The sequence below is a fragment of the Martes martes genome, assembly GCF_963455335.1.
Source record: "Martes martes genome assembly, chromosome: 16".
NCBI classification, from domain to species: domain Eukaryota; kingdom Metazoa; phylum Chordata; class Mammalia; order Carnivora; family Mustelidae; genus Martes; species Martes martes.
In genome coordinates, this window is record NC_137904.1 from 45699021 (window position 1) to 45718951 (window position 19931).

Below are 19931 nucleotides of genomic sequence, written 5' to 3' on the forward strand. Positions count from 1 at the left end.
ATAAACACACACATATTTAGAGTAAATATATTACAAGAACAGTCTGCCCTGCATAACCAAGCTTTGTTAAGTATAATCTAACAACCTTTACCCTAAGAGAAGTGCCAACATACCAACATAAGAAAATCATACAGTTTACACAACTGCCCCAGTGCTTTCAATACATACCATAAAGTTCTGCTGGAGAGGGGACCAGGAATACATGATGGGAACCAATGCAACTGTGTTCAGAGACCTCATTAGCATATGTTGGCTTGCAAATCCTGGGAAAATGCTCTCTATGGTACACTGAAATATAAGCAAAGACATGGAGAGGGAAAGGCAAGCACAGACCCAAGAGAGAACTGCAGTTTCCTTCTGAACTGATCACAGGAGTACTCTAATGCTTACAAGTTAAGAGGCTGAGAGCTTTGTAACAATCAGCTCCTGGACTATAAATCCACTGGACTATAAGCCTCTGCAAAGCGGGAACTCTTATCTTTGTGGCGTCTACAAACTCCAGCACTGTGCCTCTCACACTCAGCTGGTGTTGATTTCAGTTTAAAACTGCTGGTCTCCTTGGGCTGTCCACAACAGCAAAAGGCCTCTGAAAGTCCTAGGAGATGAAGTTTTCCTGAGAACCTAAACTTTAACACAGATGACATCGACTTAGCTCCACAGCTGATGGAGAAGGTACGGGGGAAGCAAAGCAGTATAAAAATTATAGTCATATTCTGCTTTGGAAAAGAAAATTGCTCTCAATACACTATACACTTTTTATATATTTTATTTTATTTATTTTTAAAGATTTTATTTATTTACTTGAGAGAGAAGAAGCGAGACAGAGAGCACGGGCTGGGGTGGAGGGGCAGGGGGCAGAAGGAGAAGCAGACTCTGCCAAGCAGGGAGCCCCATACGGGGCTTGATCCCAGGACCCCGGGACCATGACCCAAGCTGAAGGCAGACTCTCAACCAACTGAGCCACCCACGTGCCCCTCCTTTTTATATTTTAAAAATATTATCTCTTTGAGAAAGTAGAATGAATTTTAAATTTATAACAAGGAATATCCCTTTGATCAGTATATTCCTGTCCATTACGCTGGGCACTCCTTTTCCAATATCAAAGTACCAGATGTGCCAAACAAGGCAAAACAAGGTTGTTTTGAAGCTTGTACACAGAGTCCAGGAAAGCAGACACTAAATGTTATGTTTTTCTGTTAAAAAAAAAAATCCACTCATGAATATACTCTATTTGAGGAGAATAATAGGCGAACAGGCTTTTCTTTAAGCTACAGATTTACCAACCTAGTTACTCAAAGCTGACTATAATAACAGCATCCATTATCCTTATTTCTTTTCTAATAAGTCACGAATACAGAATACAAACAAATAAACAACTTCAGTCCAAGGAAGTGAGGAAGGGTGAGCTTAGATGCCTGGAAGTACCTTTTTGAGAAAAGGATGCCCACTCACGGGCTTCATCAACTGCACAGGTTGGACACGAAGCTTCTTCCATTCTTCATTGAGGATCTGGGTTTTTTCTTGAACCTTTGCAAAATTTGCCACATACAGAGCCTAGAAAAGCCAAGGAGAAAATGGTTAGGATTTCAAAAGAAGTGTTTTAAAAAGCCAAGCCAGCCACAGTGGATCGATATATTAAAATAGATAGCCCTGGGGGGTATTTTTTTTTTACCTTGGCGCCCATATTTGCCTGAAGCCGTTTCAGTTGCCGGAGTCGCATGTATTCAGATTTGACTTTTCTTTTCCAGTAAGTGATGCACTTGGAAGTTGGGGGATTTGGCATATCCATTTTGCTATAATCTAAGAGAGTCAGACATGAGAAAAGGCATTTTACTGCCTGGGGATGAAGAATTCCTCAAACTCAAATAAACGTGGTCAGTCATGCTTCCATTCCCACTGCATTTATTCATAAAAACAGTGTTTAAAGAACCCAAATCTGTGAGCTCAACAAAAGGTTTCAATTAAAAAAAAAAAAAAAAAGATTTCGCATCAGCAATTCCTGGTCTGATTACCAAAAAGCTCAGCCTCTGTCCTCCTGTGGTCCCTTGTTTTTAATTCAGCACGCAGGAATTTCTCTCATGGATATTTAGGAATTTGGATTACTTGGAAATACCTTGACTAAGAGAAATGTTCAGCAGGGATCAAGTTAATATCAAAGCGCTGCAGCGGCGCCTGGGTAGCTCAGTCGGTTGTGCAACTGACTCTTGATTTTGGCTCAGGTCATGATCTCAGGGTCGTAAGATCAAGCCCCGCATCGGGCTCCACGCTCAACCCAGAGTCTGCTTGAGATTTTCTCTCTCCCACTCTCTCTCTCCTTCCTCCTACACTCTCTCTCTCAAATAAGTAAATATTTTTAAAAATTAATTAATTAAAAAAAGAGCTTCATGCATATCTTGCATATGAAACAGAAGACTCCTGCCATGGAAGAAAGAACAAAGTATAGTCTTCCCCCTTGTCCACAGGAGATAGGTTCCAACACCCCCCAGTGGATGCTTTAAACCGTAGAGTTTAATTTATGAATTAGTCACCCAAAGAGATTAACAACAAAAAACAACAATAAAACAGAGCAATTATAACAGGAAAAAAAAAAAAGAACTTCATGGGAAGATCCACTCACACTACAAAACTGTACCTGCCAAATTGTCTGAACCCCACCACATGCCTAGCAATAAAGGTAGGCTATGACAACAGCATAATCTCATCTCCAAGTCAATAGTAAGACACAAAGAAATATAACAGACAAATCACTTTTTTTGCAGGGAGGAGGGTTTTGAGTTAAGGTTCAAAGTTCTAAAAAAGTACTTACTGTAACACATTCTACCTACCTCATGGAATGCAAGGGGAAGTGTCTGGTTTTATAATGTGCCTTCTGTTCTTCAGAGGAATGTCAAGACACAAAGGCAAAACAAATGTTCAAAAGAGAATAGACAGTGGTTTTAAGTCAATGGAGCATATTTTTAGACCCTAATACTCTCAGTAGGATGCTCACCCAGAACTACAAAGACTTTGAAGTTTCTGCTACCACTATTTCTAAGTAAGTCAGGCCCCAATCACACTTGATGCCATTTGTCCTTTCTTTTATTAGGTTCTATCCTTCCAGTCATGTGTGCAAAATGTATTTTCACAATTACCAAGTTCACGTTTCTGCTTTTCTGAACCAATTTCTAGGCTCAGCCAGCAGACCCATCAATTGTTTTAGATAAAGAACAAATATTAAGTACATGTAAAAATTCAAAAAAACTATGAGGTTATGTTTTTATTCTATATTAACTACTGAGATTTCCTAGAGAACTAGTTCTATTCATTTCAACTAGCATTTTAAGTTAATGAAAACATTACAAGAAGCTATGAAAAGCCAAAATTTGAAACAGAACCTACAGTTTCAGGCCTGGTTTTTTAAGTTTTATGAGAAAAAATTTTTTCCTTTGGAGTTTAAGAACATATTTCTTCTAAAGAAGCATTTTTTTTTTAAGATTTTATTTATTTATTTGACAAAGATAGAGAGGGATCACAAGTAGGCAGAGAGGCAGGCAGAGAGAAAGGGAAGCAGGCTCCCTGCTGACCTGAGAGCCCGCAGGGAGGGGAGATCCCAGGACCCCCAGGATCATTCGGGAGAGGCTTTAACCCACTGAGCCACCCAGGCGCCCCTAAAGAAGCATTTTTTAATTTCCTGTTTTTCTCCATAAGAAATGACAGCACTGACAAGAAAACAGCAAAATTTAACCCACTGTCTCATATCTGTCACAGACATGATTATAACATCTCATGCACATGGACTTTAAGAGACTATACCTGACTGTTTCATTTGAAGAACCAAATGGATTGGGGTAATTCAATGCTAAATTTAGAGGATAAAGGAAGGAAAGACTAGCAAAGAAGCAGACAGACTCACTGTGTTTACTATTAACTCAATCAAGTGATTCAAGCTCTTAAAAACAGAATGCCCTGTGAGTTAAATATTATCTCTCTGGGGGAAGGGAATGAAACAAAAACAGCATAATCTAAGAATCTGAATCCCAGACTGCGAAAGTGCTGGGTTACCGGAAAAAAAAAAATTAAACAGATCTGAATTTCCTTCCACAAGTTGCACCATCTCTCTTCCTCCTACATCTTTTAAATATTTCTCATTCCTCATGGAATGGGGCCAAAAGAGGGTTTTGGGTTTTTTTTGAATGATAAAACTATTTAAGTACATACAACACACTCACGTGTAATATTAAGTACATTACTCATATAATTCCTGTTCTGAACAAGCATAATAATAGTCTACTCCCCAAAATATAATAAAAAAAAAAAGTCTGCTCCAGAAAAGGAAAAAATGGTTCAAATCTAGGATAAAACTGTCTCCCTCAGAAACCTTAGGTTACCCCTAATTGAGACCCAATGTTATAGGTCATAATTCAGTGAGACTTTATAACCTCCTAAAAAAAAAAATTTTTTTTAAAGATTTTATTTATTTATTTGACAGAGAGAGATAGTGAGAGAGGGAACACAAGCAGGGGGAGTGGAAGAGAGAGAAACAGGCTTCCCCCTGAGCAGGGAGCCCAATGCAGGGCTTGATCCCAGGACTCTGGGATCATGAGCCGAAGGCAGACACTTAGTGACTGAGTCACCCAGGAACCCCCCAAAAATGGTTTTGAACTGCAATCCTTCTCCCATTTTCTGGGGGAGCACATTTCCGTTTTTGCAATAGTAAGCTTATGTCAGGTTGCTCTGTCCATTTAAAACTGGGAATCAAATAATGGAAAAGAATAAAATCCACAGCTCCTAAGGTATGTATAGATGTGTAGATTTCTTAGAGATGGCCACGGAAAAATATCAGTATTTTTGTTAAAGAAAGGAGTTATAATTGAAATGTGATCTACAGTCTGTCAAAAGAGATGAAAGGACACACAGTCCAATAATTGATGGTGCCATTTCTAATTTTACTCAAGTGCTTTATTTGGCCAGAGGAGTATACATACACACATGAAAACGCCACTGAATTTTAACCAATCACAATGTAAAATAAGTCACACTTCCTCCTTTTACAATTAATGTGATATTTGATTCTCATGAAACCATGAGCCAATATTTATTTTGCCTGGCTTTTTAATGGGTCTTCAAAGTCTTTAAAGGTTTATTTGGCAGCTGGTCAGTGCCCACAGAGTGTATGAGGAAGACAAGACATACTGTTTGGAACAGATAGGTATTAAATAAACACCTGAAACACAGCCGTAAAGATGGGTTCTCATAGCATCTGCATGCTGACCAACAACTATCACTTCAAAGTTTTGGTTTTTTTTTTTTTCAATTTAAAAAGCAAACAAACAAAAACTCAGCATTCAGTAGAACATATGTGGAGAAATGGGTTCATTCATCTTGGGCAAAGGGAGCAGCACACAAAAAATACTTTATATTTCTACTAGATGGATTCTTTAGTTACTGACATATGCAAAACAGTCACTTACATCACAGTTAAGTACTAGGCCAGCACTTTTTGTTTGTTTTGTTTTTGTTTTTTTTTCTAGGCCAGTGCTTAAGAGCTTTTCGTTATATTCACTTATACACTGAAAATAAACTCCAAAACATATGCTGTTTTGGTCAAGAAATTTAAGAATAAACTTGTATATATATATTATATATAATATGTATATATATAATATATATATTATATATTATATAATATATATAATATATATATATATCTCCTAAAACTTAATAATAAGATAACCCAATGAAAAGTTGGCATAAGGGGCGCCTGGGTGGCTCAGTGGGTTAAGTTTCTGTCTTTGGCTCAGGTCATGATCTCAGGGTCCTGGGATCAAGCCCCAGCATCAGGCACTCTGCTCAGCTGGGAGCCTGCTTCCTCCTCTCTCTGCCTGCCTCTCTGCCTACTTGTGATCTCTCTCTCTCTCTCTGTCAAATAAATAAATAAATAAATAAATGGCTTAAAAAAAAAGTTGGCAAAAAATATGAACAGATACTTCACTAGAAAAAGATATAGGAAAGGCAAGCCCCTGTACAAAAAGATACTCAGCATCCATATTAAGCATTAGGGAAGTGCAAATTAAAACCAAAATGATGGGGGAACCTGGGTGGCCTAGTCGGTTAAGTGACCAGACTCTGGATTTCAGTTCAGGTCACAGTCTCAGGGTTGTGAGATCAAGCCCAGAGTCAGGCTCTGTGCTGGGTATGGAGTCTGCTTAAGAATGCCCCTTCACCCGTGTGCCCTCTCTCCCTAAAAAAAAAGGGGGGGGTGCCTGGGTGGCCTACTTGTTAAGCATCTGCCTCTGGCTCAGGTCATGATTCCAGGTGGAGCCCCACATCCAGCTCCCTGCTCTGCAGGAAGCCTGGTTCTCCCTCTCCCACTCCCCCTGGTTGTGTTCCCTCTCGCTGTGTTTCTCTCTATCAAATAAACAAATTAAATCTTAAAAAGCAAAGCAAAACCAAACCAAAACAACAACAAAAAACAAAGCAAAAAAACCCCAAAATGATGGACTACAACACACCCATGAGGATGTCTGAAATTAAAAAGATTGATAACACCAATAATTGGTGAGGATGTGGAGGAACTGGAATCCTAATACCTTGCTGCTGGGAGTGCAAAATGGTAGGGCCACCTAGAAAAACAGTTTGCTAGCTTTTTTTTTTTTTTTTAAATAAAGTTAAATATATACTTACCATACAACTTTGCATACAGTTTCTATTATTTATCCAAAATAAATGAAAATATATATAAAATATATAAAGGAAAATGAAAATATATGTCCTCTACACAAATGTTCATAGCACCTTTATTCATAATAGCCAATAAGGAGAAGCAACACAAATATCTGCGGCTTGCTGAATAGATACAAATTATAGTACATACATAGGATGGAGTACTACTCAGCAATAAAAGGGAATGAGGAGTTCCTCGTTCTGACAAATGCACAAGATAACTGAAAAGCATTATGCTAAGTGAAAAAAATCAGACACACACAAAAAACTATGTACTAGATGATTTCACTTACAGTGCATTCTACTAGAATGATTTTACAAAGGGCAAATCTACAGTGACAGCAGGCAGATCAGTGCTTGCCAGGGGCTGAGGCTGGGGAGAGGGAGTACATGGAAAGAAGCATAAAGTAACTTTTTGGGGACTGTGAAAGTATTCTATACCATGACTGTGGTGATGGTTAGATGACTATGCACATTTATGAAAACTCGTTGAATTGTATACATAGAATGCGAATTTATCGTATGTAAATTTTCACTTCAGTAAAGCTGATTAAAGAAAAAAAAAAGTCTTTCTTGATGATACATCAATCCAGTAATTTTCTAGAGACCTTTACTATTAAAAATCAGTAGTCAGGGGTGCCTGGGTGGTACAGTAGGGTTAAATGTCGGACTCTTGGTTTCAGCTCAGCTCGTGATCTCAGGGTCATGAGATCCATTCCCATGCTGGGTTCCATGCCCAGTTCAGAATCCGCTTAAAAATCGCTCTCCCTCTGCCCTTCCTCCCTGCCTTCTCTCTCTCAAATAAATAAATCTGCGAAAAAAATCAGTAGGCAAGGACACCCAGGTGGCTCTGTCAGTTAACTGTCTGCCTGCAGCCTGAGTCATGATTCCATGGTCCCCAGATCAAGTCCCACATCCAGCTCCTTGCTCAGCAGGGAGACTGCTTCTCCCTCTGCCTGCTGCTCCCCCTGTTTGTCCTCTCTCTCTCTGACAAATAAATAAATATATTTTTTTTAATCAGTAGGCAATTCCACCTTTTAAAAAAATTTTGAGTGACAGTGCCCGGGCAGCTCAGTAGGTTAAGCATCTGCCTTTGGCTCAGGTCATCATCCCAGGGTCCTGGGATCGAGTCCTGCACTGGGCTCCCTGCTCAGCAGGGAGTCTACTTCTCCTTTTATCCCTTCCCCCTGCTCATGATCTTGCTCTCAAATAAATAAATAAAATCTTAAGAAAAAAAACTCTGAGTGACTTCACAATGTATAATAGTAGTAGAATGATCAATACAGGTTCATTAACTGTAAAAAAAAAAAATGTTACCTGTATGCTAATGTAAGATGTTGATAATAAGGGAAACTGGATACGGAATCTATGGAAACTCCTTCTACTATCCTTATAATTTTTTGTAAATTTAAAACTATTCTAAAAAACTAAGTTTTGGGTTTTTTTTTTAATTGATAATTGGAAACAAGAGCTACCTTATTGGGGTGCCTGGATGGCTCAGTTAGTTAAGGGACTGGCTCCTGATTTCAGCTCAGGTCGTGATCTCAGGGTTGTAGGATTGAGACCTGTGTTGGGTTCTGTGCTCAGAAGGGAGTCTGCTTGAGATTCTCTACCCCCCTACACAAAATAAATAAATCTTTAAAAAAAAAAACAAAAAACTACCTTATTTACATGTCAAATCTCCACCAAAAAAAGAAAGCTTGTAAAAATGGAAATCTTTCCCCAGAAAATTGGATCTCAATATGTTTCAAAGGCTAAAACTGGAATATAGTCTGTCACTAATTGGAAACGGGAAAACCTTATTGAAATGTTTGGAGATAAGACATTTAAAGAACAATATTCTTAAATTTAGAGAGGTTAAGATCAGAATATAAAAGCTCCAAACTATGAAGTTCTTTCACCCACATAAAGTGACCCCTCTGCACAAAGAGCTTCTCTTTGGGGCATGTTCAATATCTTTACTACTTTACAACAAGTAATTTTATCAAACAGCAGGCTAAGTAAGGCTTCAGAGGCAGATGGCACTATAGATTTTTAAATTTTCCATCTCATTCTTTCCTTTTTAGCTCACGCTGGAGTTGAAACACAAATAATAGTGGTGAACCTATCTCCGCAAAGAGCTCTAGAAACACACAATTGAGTCATTTTGGTGATCACCAATTTCATCAATGTTCCATTAACATCAACTCTGTGGCTAAGTACACAGCCTGACAGACCCTGCAATTAGGATTTTTAAGTACATCCTTAACTTATACCCTCCCACATCTCCAAGGTATTTACATTTGTTATTAGTTTGAGCTTCTGGGCACTCCGCATGTAGAAAGAACCTTACTAATGGGAAGCTGTGATCCTGAATTTCCATTTAAAAGAAAATTGTAGCATTAATTTTTTATTTTCAATTTTACCATTGCTTAAGAGAATCAGATCATTTGCACTGGAGACAATGGTGATAAAAATCAAAGCATGATTAGTCTTTAGGAGACCCATAGGAAAGTGCTGGCTCTCAGGATATATAATGCTGACTTAGAAGAGCTAAAGCAGTGCCCTAACAGGCTAGAACCTTACCGTTGCTGGTTTTGTACTACATTAGCACAAAGTCTAATCTTTAGTGATTGCTCATTATCATTTAATAAAAAGACTTTTAGTTATTTCATTTCAAATCAAAGTATTAAGGCAAGTGTGTCAGGGAACACAACACACAAGAGGCACTAAACCCCAACTATCCATTCACGACTTTAAGGTTTGGAGCACTGAGGTCCCAAATGACAGGCTGATGAAGTAAAGAGGTAGGAAGGAACCAATATTCAGATATTACGTTTGCACAAATTGGGGAGGGGGAAGCTAGGGACTTTCTGGAATGGAGGCATTCCCTAAGAGTAGTTTTTCCTTTTTAAACCTCCCCCCACCTCCACTCAATCCTAATCCTTTTCTTCACCTTTCTCCATATAGTTTTTTTTCTCTTTTCTTTTTAGTTTTTAACTACTGTATGTAGAAAATGTAATGTGTTTTTAGTGTTGTTGCCTCAAATCTTTTTTGGGAAGTTGCTAGTCAACAAGTAGAAACTTTTTACATTTAGTCCAGACAATAAAAAGATACACTTAATAAATGAAGTGTTACATGTTTCAATAAGGCAGAAAGCAAGGGTAGGAACTGTTACCCACAGGACTAAGGAAACTAAACTTTTTATCTCAAGAATTAGACAAAATTGATTTTGTTTTTTAAAAGGCATGCTACTTCAAAGGCAACTAAGTATAAGGGAAACAAGTCTGACCACATTTTCTCACTTTTCCCCTTCTCACAAAAGTCTTCTTGGGAGTAAAATTTCATTGTTTAATCCGAGGGTCCTTATTCTATTGCTGTTTCAAAAAGAATTAATAGTGGGGTGCCTGGGTGGCTCAGTGGGTTAAAGCCTCTGCCTTTCGGCTCAGATCATGATCTCAGGGTCCTGGTATGGATCCCTGCATTGGGCGGGCCCTCTGCTCAGTAGGGAGCCTGCTCCCTCCTCTCTCTCTCTCTGCCCACCTCTCTGCCTACTTGTGATCTCTCTCTATGTCAAATAAATAAATAAAAATCTTAAAAAAAAAAAAAAAAAAGTAACACCATAGTGAACTGGTCATTTCCACTTCAGGGAGTTTTAAGGCTGTGCTTTAGCATCAAGTTCCATGATTGGTCTAAAAGTACTCTGCCTGTTAGTAGCAGAACTAGGATCCAGACTTCTGGAGTCCAAGTTCCATAGATCTACCCACTATCTGTTTATTCCACAAATATGTACTGAGCACCTAACCATGTGCCTGGCCCTGTTTTACGTGCTTAGGGTATATCAGTGAATAAAACAGGCAAACATGCTCTCCTCCAGAGAGTTAATTCACAGTGGCTACGAGACACACACTCATCATAACAGTGTTATTACATCTGTATAGATAGTCCTTCCCTCTAAGTGTGCTTAAAAGAAAAAAAAGTACTCAACTCCGAACGTACACCATCTTCTGTGTTAAGTAAGTAATCTCTTTTATCACTGCCACACCATCTCAGCCCTGGGGATTCCAAGGCTTAAAATAGACAAGCTCTTACAGAAACCTATGATAGAGTTAACACCTTCTCCGGCTGGAACTTCCTTCAGTGCCGGTTTCCTAAACTTAAAAGCTCCGCTGGGGGTGGGACTTCTCTTCAAAGACATCACAGCAGTAACCGTGGAGGAAGATACCACACTTTCCACGCCTGTCTTTGCACACACCCAGTTGTTCGTCGGGCTCGGCTCACCCTCGCCCTCACCCGTGCCCCTCTATCGCTAGGCTCGACACCCAGCTACCCCATTTACAATCCTACATGCCACCTATCAAAAGCCCACTCTCCATATTCCACCGGGGCACTAACATCCTTCTACATCCCTTCTCCTTGGAAACAATGTCTCAGTAAGAAGTAAGTTTGTCCCGCATTTCCTGACTGCCATGTCCCAAATACAACACCTTGCCTTCGCTTCAAGGCGCTTCCCTTTCTATCCCTCGATCCCCAGAAGAGTCCTGGAGTGGGCAGGAATTGGCGCGAGACCAAATTTAGAGAGAAGCAGCCAGCCTGCTACTCCCGGCCAGCAATGGGGAGAAGCGTGCGAAGCGCCTAGCGCGCAGAACCTGAAGAGGCACTTTGCACCCGCTGGACCCCGAGAGTGAGCTCCCCTTTCATTTTGCGTCTAGGAACCTCTCTCGCCTCACCTTGGTCCCAGCCCAGTTTTTACTGCCACCCCTTCCTCAACACCCCCCGCCTCAAGGTCATCCCAAACAGCCCCCGCGTCTAACCCTCCCCCTGCACAGCCCCAAGTCCCTGGGAGTCCACCTAGCTAAGGGCCCCCCGCAGGTGCCACCGCCCACCCGCGCCCTCTCCGCTCTGGGGCTCCCGCCCACCCGGCCCACCCCGCCCTCCAACGGGAGTCCCCATCCTCGGGCCCGCCCCCGCCGCTCCTCCTCCCGGACACACCGCCCGCCCTCCCCGCCTCAGACGCGGTCCTCGCCGGGGGCTCGCTCGTCCCATCTCCCCATTTCCTCCAGCCCTCGGATGGGGAGGGGGCGGCCCGCTACCCTGGCCAGGCAGGCAGTGTGCCCCTCCGCTTCCTCCCAATTCTCTGACCCCTTCGCTTCTCCTTCCCTCAGACCTCGGGTGGCGAGGTGCGGAGGCCCGGCCCCACCGCCCGGCCCGGGCTTGTTTACTCACTCACCCTCCATCCCGAGCCGCAGGGACCCGCCGCTAGGACGCCTGCGCGCCGCCGCCCCGCCCCCGCGCCGCCGCCCCGCCCCGCGCCTCCTCCCGGCGCCTGCGCACTGAGCCGCCCGCGCCCCGCCCGTAGGGCCACCTGGGCTTCCTTCCTCGCACGTCTGTCATTTGGCGCCAATACCCGGAACTCAGGAGTTCCGGGTGATGCCGCCCGAGCCCGACGGTTTCCAAGGCGGCGCTGTCAGGGGACAGGAAGGGCTCTCCGGGAGGCTCCCAGAGCTACTGATACCTTCTTGGAGACCCTCTCCAGAGGTTGCACCATCTTCACAGGCTGGCGACAAGCCACGTTTCACTTCAGCATTTGAAACCAACCCGGAAGCCCCTCATGCTGATCCCTCACACCTACCCATACCTCCAAACACTCGTCTTCGAGCTCTAAATCATCCTTCTTGCTTTATTTACGCCTTGCTTCCTTATTTCTGTCAAAAGTTTTCCCAGTCACTTAGATTCAAATGAATAGCCTTGTATTAAAGTATCTCCTCACAAGATACTATGAGTTACAAAGGAAAAAAAAAAAATAGTAACTTTACAGGACAGAAAGCTGGCAGACATCGCCTTAAGCAAGTGGTCAAAGTTAACATCACTAGTGATGAGTTTAATTTAATCATAAGGAATCATGAGACAAATCCAAAATGAGAGGTGATCTGTAAGATAACTGGCCAGCATCTTAAAAAATATGATGGTCGTGAAAAACAAAGAAAGAATGAAGGGGCACCTGGGTGGCTCAATTGGTTAAGCGTCTGCCTCAGGCTTAGGTCATTATCCCAGTGTCCTGGTCTGGCGCCCTGCTGGGTGCGGAGTCTGCTTCTCCCTTTCCCTCTGCCTGCCACTCCCCCTGCTTGTGCTCCCTCTCTCTCTCTCTCTCCCCGTCAAATAAATAAAATCAGAAAGAAGGAAAGAAAGAAAGAAAGAAAGAAAGACAAGGAAGGAAGGAAGAAAGAAGGAGGGAGGGAGGAACTATTCTAGACTGGAAGAGACTAAGGAAACAGGACAATTAAATGTAATGTGTGATTCTGGATTGAATCCTGGTTGGGAAGAAGGGGGACAGTGGGATATCCAATGGAGTTATCCAGTGGGATAACTGATGATGTTAGAATAAGGTCCGTAGACGAGTTAAAAGTAGTTTATCATCTCAGTTCCTGGTTTTGGCAATTGTACTTCCTCAACACTTGAAGAACTTGGCTGATGGGTATATGGGAAATGTCATTTGCAACTCTTTCATAAACCCGAAGTTACTTCAAAATATAAAGTTTGAAAAATAAAACTTAAAATGCAAAAGACCATCACCTTGAATTTGTCTCCAAGTACATAATTACAAAATCCTGTAATATTCATTTTTTCAAATAATCTTTATAACTATGAAATATTTAGGGATGTAGGGAGGATTTCAGTTTTTTTTTTTTTAAAGATTTTACCTATTTATTTGACAGACAGAGATCACAAGTAGGCAGAGAGGCAGGCAGAGAGAGAGGAGGAAGCAGGCTCCCTGCCGAGCAGAGAGCCTGACACAGGACTCGATCCCAGGACCCTGGGATCATGACCCAAGCTGAAAGCAGAGGCCTTAACCCACTGAGCCACCCAGGTTCCCAGGATTTCAGTTGTTTTTTTTTTTTTTTAACATTTTATTTATTTATTTGACACAGAGAGAGAGATCACAGGTGGGGGGGGGGGGGAGCAGGCTCCCTGCCACAGAGAGCCTGATGCGGGGCTCGATCCCAGGACTCCGAGATCATGACCTGAGCCGAAGGCAGAGGCTTTAACCCACTGAACCACCCAGGCGCCCCCAGGATTTCAGTTTTAAACACAAGACTATTCTGGCCTAAAGAACTTAAAAGATTTCTCTGTCAGGTCTTAAACTCAGGTCTCTGGATTCCAGATTTAGTGTTTTTTTCCTTATATCAGAAACTTTAGCTGTGCTTTTTTTCTCTTGCCTCTATCTGCTTACCAAATCAAAGCAATATTCTTTCATACTTAGCCATTTGCAATAACACTCCTTTCCATTCCCCCTGCCTTCTAGATCAGTGGTTTTCGAGTGTGACTCGCATTTAAATCACCTGGGTAGCTTTAATAACTATTGATGCCTGCCTCCCACCAGAGAGGCTAATTAATTGGTCTGGGGTATGGCCTGGGCTTTAAGAGTTCTAAGAGAATGCCAAGTGATCCCATTGTGTAACCAACTTCACAATCATTATGCCACATAAATAATTGTTGAAATAAAGAAGGTAGGTTAAAAGAGGGAGAGAGAAGGGGGTGCCTAGGTGCCTCAGATGGTTAAGCCTCTGCCTTCGGCTCAGGTCATGATCTCAGGGTCCTGGGATCAAGCCCCACATTGGGCTCTCTGCTCGGCGGGGAGCCTGCTTCCCCCTCTCTCTCTGCCTGCTTGTGATCTCTCTCTCTGTCAAATAAATAAATAAATCTTTTTTAAAAAAGGGAGACAGAGGCAGCAGGTTAAAAAAAGGGATTATCTAAGGAGAGATGTTCAGAAGATCTGAATGTCAGGATTGAGACTGGGAAGAGATATGGGTACCATCGGCTCACGGCTGGTAACTAACACCATGAGAAGGGATAGCATTGCTTCAGAAGAGTAAGCCAAGTGACAAGAGGAAAGATACAAGAAATTTTGTGGTAACAAAGAATATATGGCTACAGAAATGTTTTGAAGCAGAAAGGAAAGAAGGTGACCAGGTTTACCTCAAAGTCGTAGATCAGAGTCATGCAGCCCAGCTCAAGCTCCACCTCCTCACTAAGCCTCCCAGCCCTCCTGGATCTCCCCCTGCTTCAACCCCAGTACCACTTCATGCTCACTCCCATGCTGTTATCCCTTTCCTATCCACCATGAAACTTGACATAGGACTAAATCGGGCATTGGTAATCCTTGGTCACTGGAGGATTTTAAAAGCAACTTCCCATATCACCATTAAGCATGGGGTTCTTGGCAAAAATTTGTTGACTGGGTCTTCCTCATTGTGATGGGAGAGAGTATTTTTTTTTTCTTTCCTGAGACCAGGCTCTTCCTTAAAGACTATGGTCCATGACACACTATCGGCCAATGTTTTTTTGGCCAGCTCTTCCTCTATAAAACTTTTTTTTTCCAGTCCTTCAGGTTTTTGTCCTATAAATTCATAGAAAAACTGTTGGCAAATGTGGCAGCTGGACCTCTGAAAAACAGTACCATCACCTCTGCCCCACTCCTCCCAGCCCCACCCCCAGGCAGTTAATAGGAGAAAGGAATAACTGTGTCACTCCTGGACTCTAGTTGCTCATCTTGCTCTTAAACTTGGAGGCCTCTGGGGCCGAACGAAACTGGACAAAGTGTGCTGAGGAGCCCAATAGGGCTGGTTCTTTTTCTGAAAGTTCCTTATTGTGGAAAAATAAAATTATGTGTTTAATTTCTGTAACCTGATGCCTGATTTGCCTTGGCAGCCATTCTCCCAGGCTTGGCCGAAAGTCCAGCAATACTACTGATTAATACCAGCTCAACTTGCTCCCCAGAGAAGAAGAGCATTATTTACTTGACCATTTTCTTAAATCCTTTTTAATTTGCATGTACTTGAACATGATCTTATTGGCTTTAACCTGCTGTATCTGACCACTGGCCCCAGTGAAGCCTTGGGGAAGATTGTTCTGCTCTGTGCACTCAAATCCCCATCATAAAACAAGATTTTTTCAACCCAGTGATTAGAAGTGACACGTCATGTGTTCTGTTCTTTTTGGGGCTGTCGAGATCTTAGTGTACTTTTGTCCCCTGCCACTGGTAGAAAGGGAAGAAGATGATAACTCCCAGAATTCAAAACAGTGCTTTCTGAAATATTCCTTTCTCCCTTCCAACCTTCCTCCCTTCCTCCTTCCAGGTCCCTTTGAATGGTGACCCCTGGGCTCATTCTGCCTCTCCTTTGTAAAGCCCATAGGGATATCAAATAGCGTTTCTCCAAGGGGACACAGGGAACCAAGGAAAGGTTGGGCCCCAGACAGTCCCTGACAGGGAAGTGTAAACACAGCTGCAGAGATGGGAGCAAACCATCCTCCCTCTCGCCTCCCCCCTCCCCCACTTCCCACCCAGAAGCAGGGAAAGGCCACCCGGCTGTGGAGAAACAAACAACAAAACAAAGCAAAGCACAACCTAAAAGCCTGCGTGAAGGTCACCAGAAACTGGGGTTGCTGCCCAGGCCTTGGTGGGGCCAGCTAAAGTGCCAGACCCCTCCCTGAACATTTAGAGGCAAAGGCAGCTCCAAATCAAGTTGCGGTCTGGACACTACTGAGCCTGGAAACATGGCTCAATTTTTGAAGCCTCTCCACTCCTGGACACTTTGTCCCCTGATCTCAAAAACACAGCTTTCTGCCCCAGGTACTTAGCTTTTGACCCCTATTTGCACAGGGATCGTAATAATGCATTCAATTCAGCAAGTAAGAACAAGCTCACAATAAACTCTTGTTCGTGGCTGTTATAAGTTTAAACTCTGAGCCTCCAAGCCAAAATTTAGAAAGGGCCTCCTAGCCTTTGTTAATTACAAAATAAATAATGCCAGCAGGAAGAGACTTTCTCTTTTGGGGATTACTTGGGTGGGATTCTTGCCTTGCTTTGCACATACTCTGAAAGCTCCAACCCCACAGCTAGGGTGGTGCCACCCATTCTTACTCCCTTGGCACAGTGAATGCAGGGCCTCGATCTCATGGGAACGCCTTTGGCACAGCATTGCCTGGGAAGTAGCCCCGAACGGGTGGACAGCTAATGAGCTGTGCTTCCTTTCTGGCCGTCAGGGTCCTCAACTATAAAACTGCAGAACTAGAAAAGTGGTAATAACCTTCAAACACTATCCATTCAGTATGTGCCCGGCATTGTGCTGAGGGCTTCACAATGGGTCACCTCATTTCACATGAAGTCAGTAATATTCTTTTCCTCATTTTACAGCCAAAAAAAAAAAATAAGGCTTAAAGAGATTCTGGAACTTGCCCAAGGTTACCCTGCTGGTAAGTGGTGTGGTCAGGATTTGGGTCCAGTCATTCTGATCCCAAAACCCACGTTCTGAACCCCATCCCTCTACCTCCTCCTTTCTATGAGATCTTCTAGCTCTGATATCATGATTCTGGATTCTCTCCATGGCTTTCTATTCTCACCAATGGTGCCAGAAAAGAGAAATGTGTTTGGGACTCTCTAAGTTCAGAGGAAAACAGTTCCTGAAGAGTAAGGGGTTCCTTACTCCCTTTGTGCTAGAGATGCCAATCAAAGCTGGACATTGTACAGACCCCCATATCAGTAGGGAACAGTCTGTGTGAAAGACAAACAAATCCTAGCCAGACAGGAAAGGGGAGTTCCTCTTGTTTCTGCAACTTCCCCTACTCTCTTCTCTGGCTTATCAGCAGGGTCCCACACTGCTAATGCTATGGCCCTTTGAACCCCACTCTAGCTAGGATGGGATACCAGGCTACAGAGATGCTTTTGGAGCAGAAAAGCACATTACATACATCTACAGATTATATCCATGCCACTGTACATAAAGGAACAAACATAAATCACATTTATTTACACATTTAACAAATCTTCTTTAACATTCATGTAATCGCTAGACATTGGACTGGGTGTGAACTACATTATTTCTTGCAATCCTTGCAAGATGTCAAGCAACCATGAGTCATGTAATCCTTGCAAGAGATGGGCATTGTTAGCCCCATTTTACAAAGGACATTGAGACTCAGGGAGATTGAGAACATTGGCCATGGCCACATGGCTGGTTAGTAGGAGGGCTGGAATTCTATTTGGCTCCAAAGACTATATTCTTTTAAATAAAAGGAGTGTTGTGTCATGAAAAGAACAAAATTATAGAACTGGAAGGACCCCAGAATATCTTGGAAATGCAGTTGTCATAAGTATATATGTTACACACTTTGACGGTAAATACCATTTATCACAGGGTTTCTAGCACCAGACATTGGGTCAAATGCTTGACTTGCATTATCTTTACTGCTGAGTGAGATATACACTGGTAGCCCCATTTTGCAGATAAGAAGACATGCTCAGAAGAGTTAAGTATTTGCGCAGGGTCACATACAGATGGAGCTGGGATCCAAACTCAAGTCTGCTTGACTCCAAAGTGTGTGCTCTTAACCACTAAAATAATGGAAATCATCATCATCATAAATAATAATAATAATATCCTGCTCTAAGTGCTTTACATCTTGTAACTTATAAGTATTTTTATTATCCCCATTCTGCAGGTGAGGAAAATATTGTCCTCTGTAGTATTATTAAGTTCACATCACAGATGCCATACACGTTAAATAAACATATACTCCTACCGTCATATTTGCTTAACACACTCTGGATGTTATGATCTAGAAAATATTCTATTTTGTAACATTATGAGTGCTTTTCATTGTCCACCCAATGCTTTAAGTCTTGGGGACAAGGATGTGAAAAGATACTGTCTATAAACGAGGCAGGCATAGTCAGGAGAGGGATTGCACAGAGGGAAGAAGGCCTCCCGTGCGACGAGCAATTCTACTTCGTTGCTCTTCTAGCTGGTCTTCTGCATCCCTTTCTATCTGGTTCTCTCTAGCAGGCTGGCTAACAAGTTGACGTCTATCAAGTATCGTGGAACAGAGGTTAAGTTCATAGGCTTTGGCATCAAGATCTGGATGTCGGCCAATATGAGTTGCATGAGCTTGGGCAAATTACTTAAGTTTTCTGAGCCTCAGTTTCCTCATCTGTAAAGTGGTTGCTATGGCACCTAATTTAGTAGAGTTGTCAGTTTTAAACAAAACAATCTGAGCATACTGCCAGGCATCCTCGGGGCATCCCCATGTTATAGAACATCAAAACTCTTGGGGTGCTGGGAGTGGGTAGAAGGGTTCCCGGGGATGTTTCATAGGATAGTCCTGAGCAATGGAGGAAGAGTAAAAGCAACCCTGGCATCTGGCATTGGGTCCTGACAGCAACCATGAGTCAGCCCCAGGTGCCGAGGGACCAGCAGTGTTCTCAGCACTGCTGGGCGTGTGCTATGGTCACTTGGCCATGATCCTCTTCAGTCATGCTCTCTGAATGTCATCCTTATAAATCTGGTCTTTTTTTTTTTTCCTTCAGAAAAACAGCCTCTACCATGTGATGTCATGGTCTAGCCTGGGTTAGAGAAGGAAGGGAGGAGGAGGTTGCGTATACACAGTTGGGTGAAATAGGATCTTTTTTTTTTTTTTTCTGGAGGGGTCTGTCTGGTCCTGGAAGGAACTCTATCCTTCTCTCCTCTTTCAACCCCATTTTCAAGACCCAGTAGGAAATCAGTATTTGGATATAGAGTAAGAAGGAGATGATAAATCATAAGACTTAAGACGTGAAGCTTAGTTAGTATCAAGCACTCCTGTGTTCAGATCCTGACTGCCAATTACTACCTCTGGGGCCTTGGGCATATTACCTCTGTTTCCCTATTTTACCCACCAACAAGATAATTCTGATGTTATGGCAGTAAGGTTTTAAGAATTACTTGCAAAGTACTCAGCACATGTGTCAGAGAACACACTATGCATCACATAGTAATTTGTAATAAATGGTAGCTACTATTAAGTCCCTGGCAGTTGATGAGGAGTATGGCTTGACTATTTTCTCTGCTTTTTACCAACTTGAGAGCCAAAGTTTTCTCCAAAAACCATTCTTGGGACCCCTGGGTGGCTCAGTGAGTTAAGCATCTGCCTTCAGCTCAGGTCATAATCTCAGGGTCCTGGGACGGAGCCCCCCATCGGGCTCTCTGCTCAGCAGGGAGCCTGCTTTCCCCTTCTCTCTCTGCCTGCCTCTCTGCCTACTTGTGATCCTCTCTCTGTCAAATCAATAAATAAAATCTTAAAAACAAAAAAAAACAACCAACAACATTCTTGCCTCTGAGAGATGGCCAGGCTCCTCACACGGAGTGTGCCATTATTCTGGAGATGAGGAGATGGAGAGAGATGAAGTTGTTGTGTCTCTACACCTTTGTCTTCCC

The 19931-nt window shown here is 42.5% G+C and overlaps 1 protein-coding gene across 1 annotated transcript in view; it reads right to left on the reverse strand.

Annotated features, from left to right (window-relative positions):
- EZH1 (enhancer of zeste 1 polycomb repressive complex 2 subunit) overlaps positions 1-11966 on the reverse strand; it is a 31022-nt gene extending 19056 nt beyond the window's left edge. Inside the window, exons 1-5 of the mRNA XM_080827080.1 lie at positions 11912-11966; positions 2826-2869; positions 1673-1800; positions 1426-1554; positions 169-288 (exon numbers count right to left, since the gene is read on the reverse strand). Of these exons, the coding sequence (XP_080683206.1) occupies positions 169-288; positions 1426-1554; positions 1673-1789 (366 nt within the window). The 5' untranslated portion in view covers positions 1790-1800; positions 2826-2869; positions 11912-11966. The remainder of the gene's footprint in view (positions 1-168; positions 289-1425; positions 1555-1672; positions 1801-2825; positions 2870-11911) is intronic.
- Positions 11967-19931: the final 7965 nt, after the last annotated feature.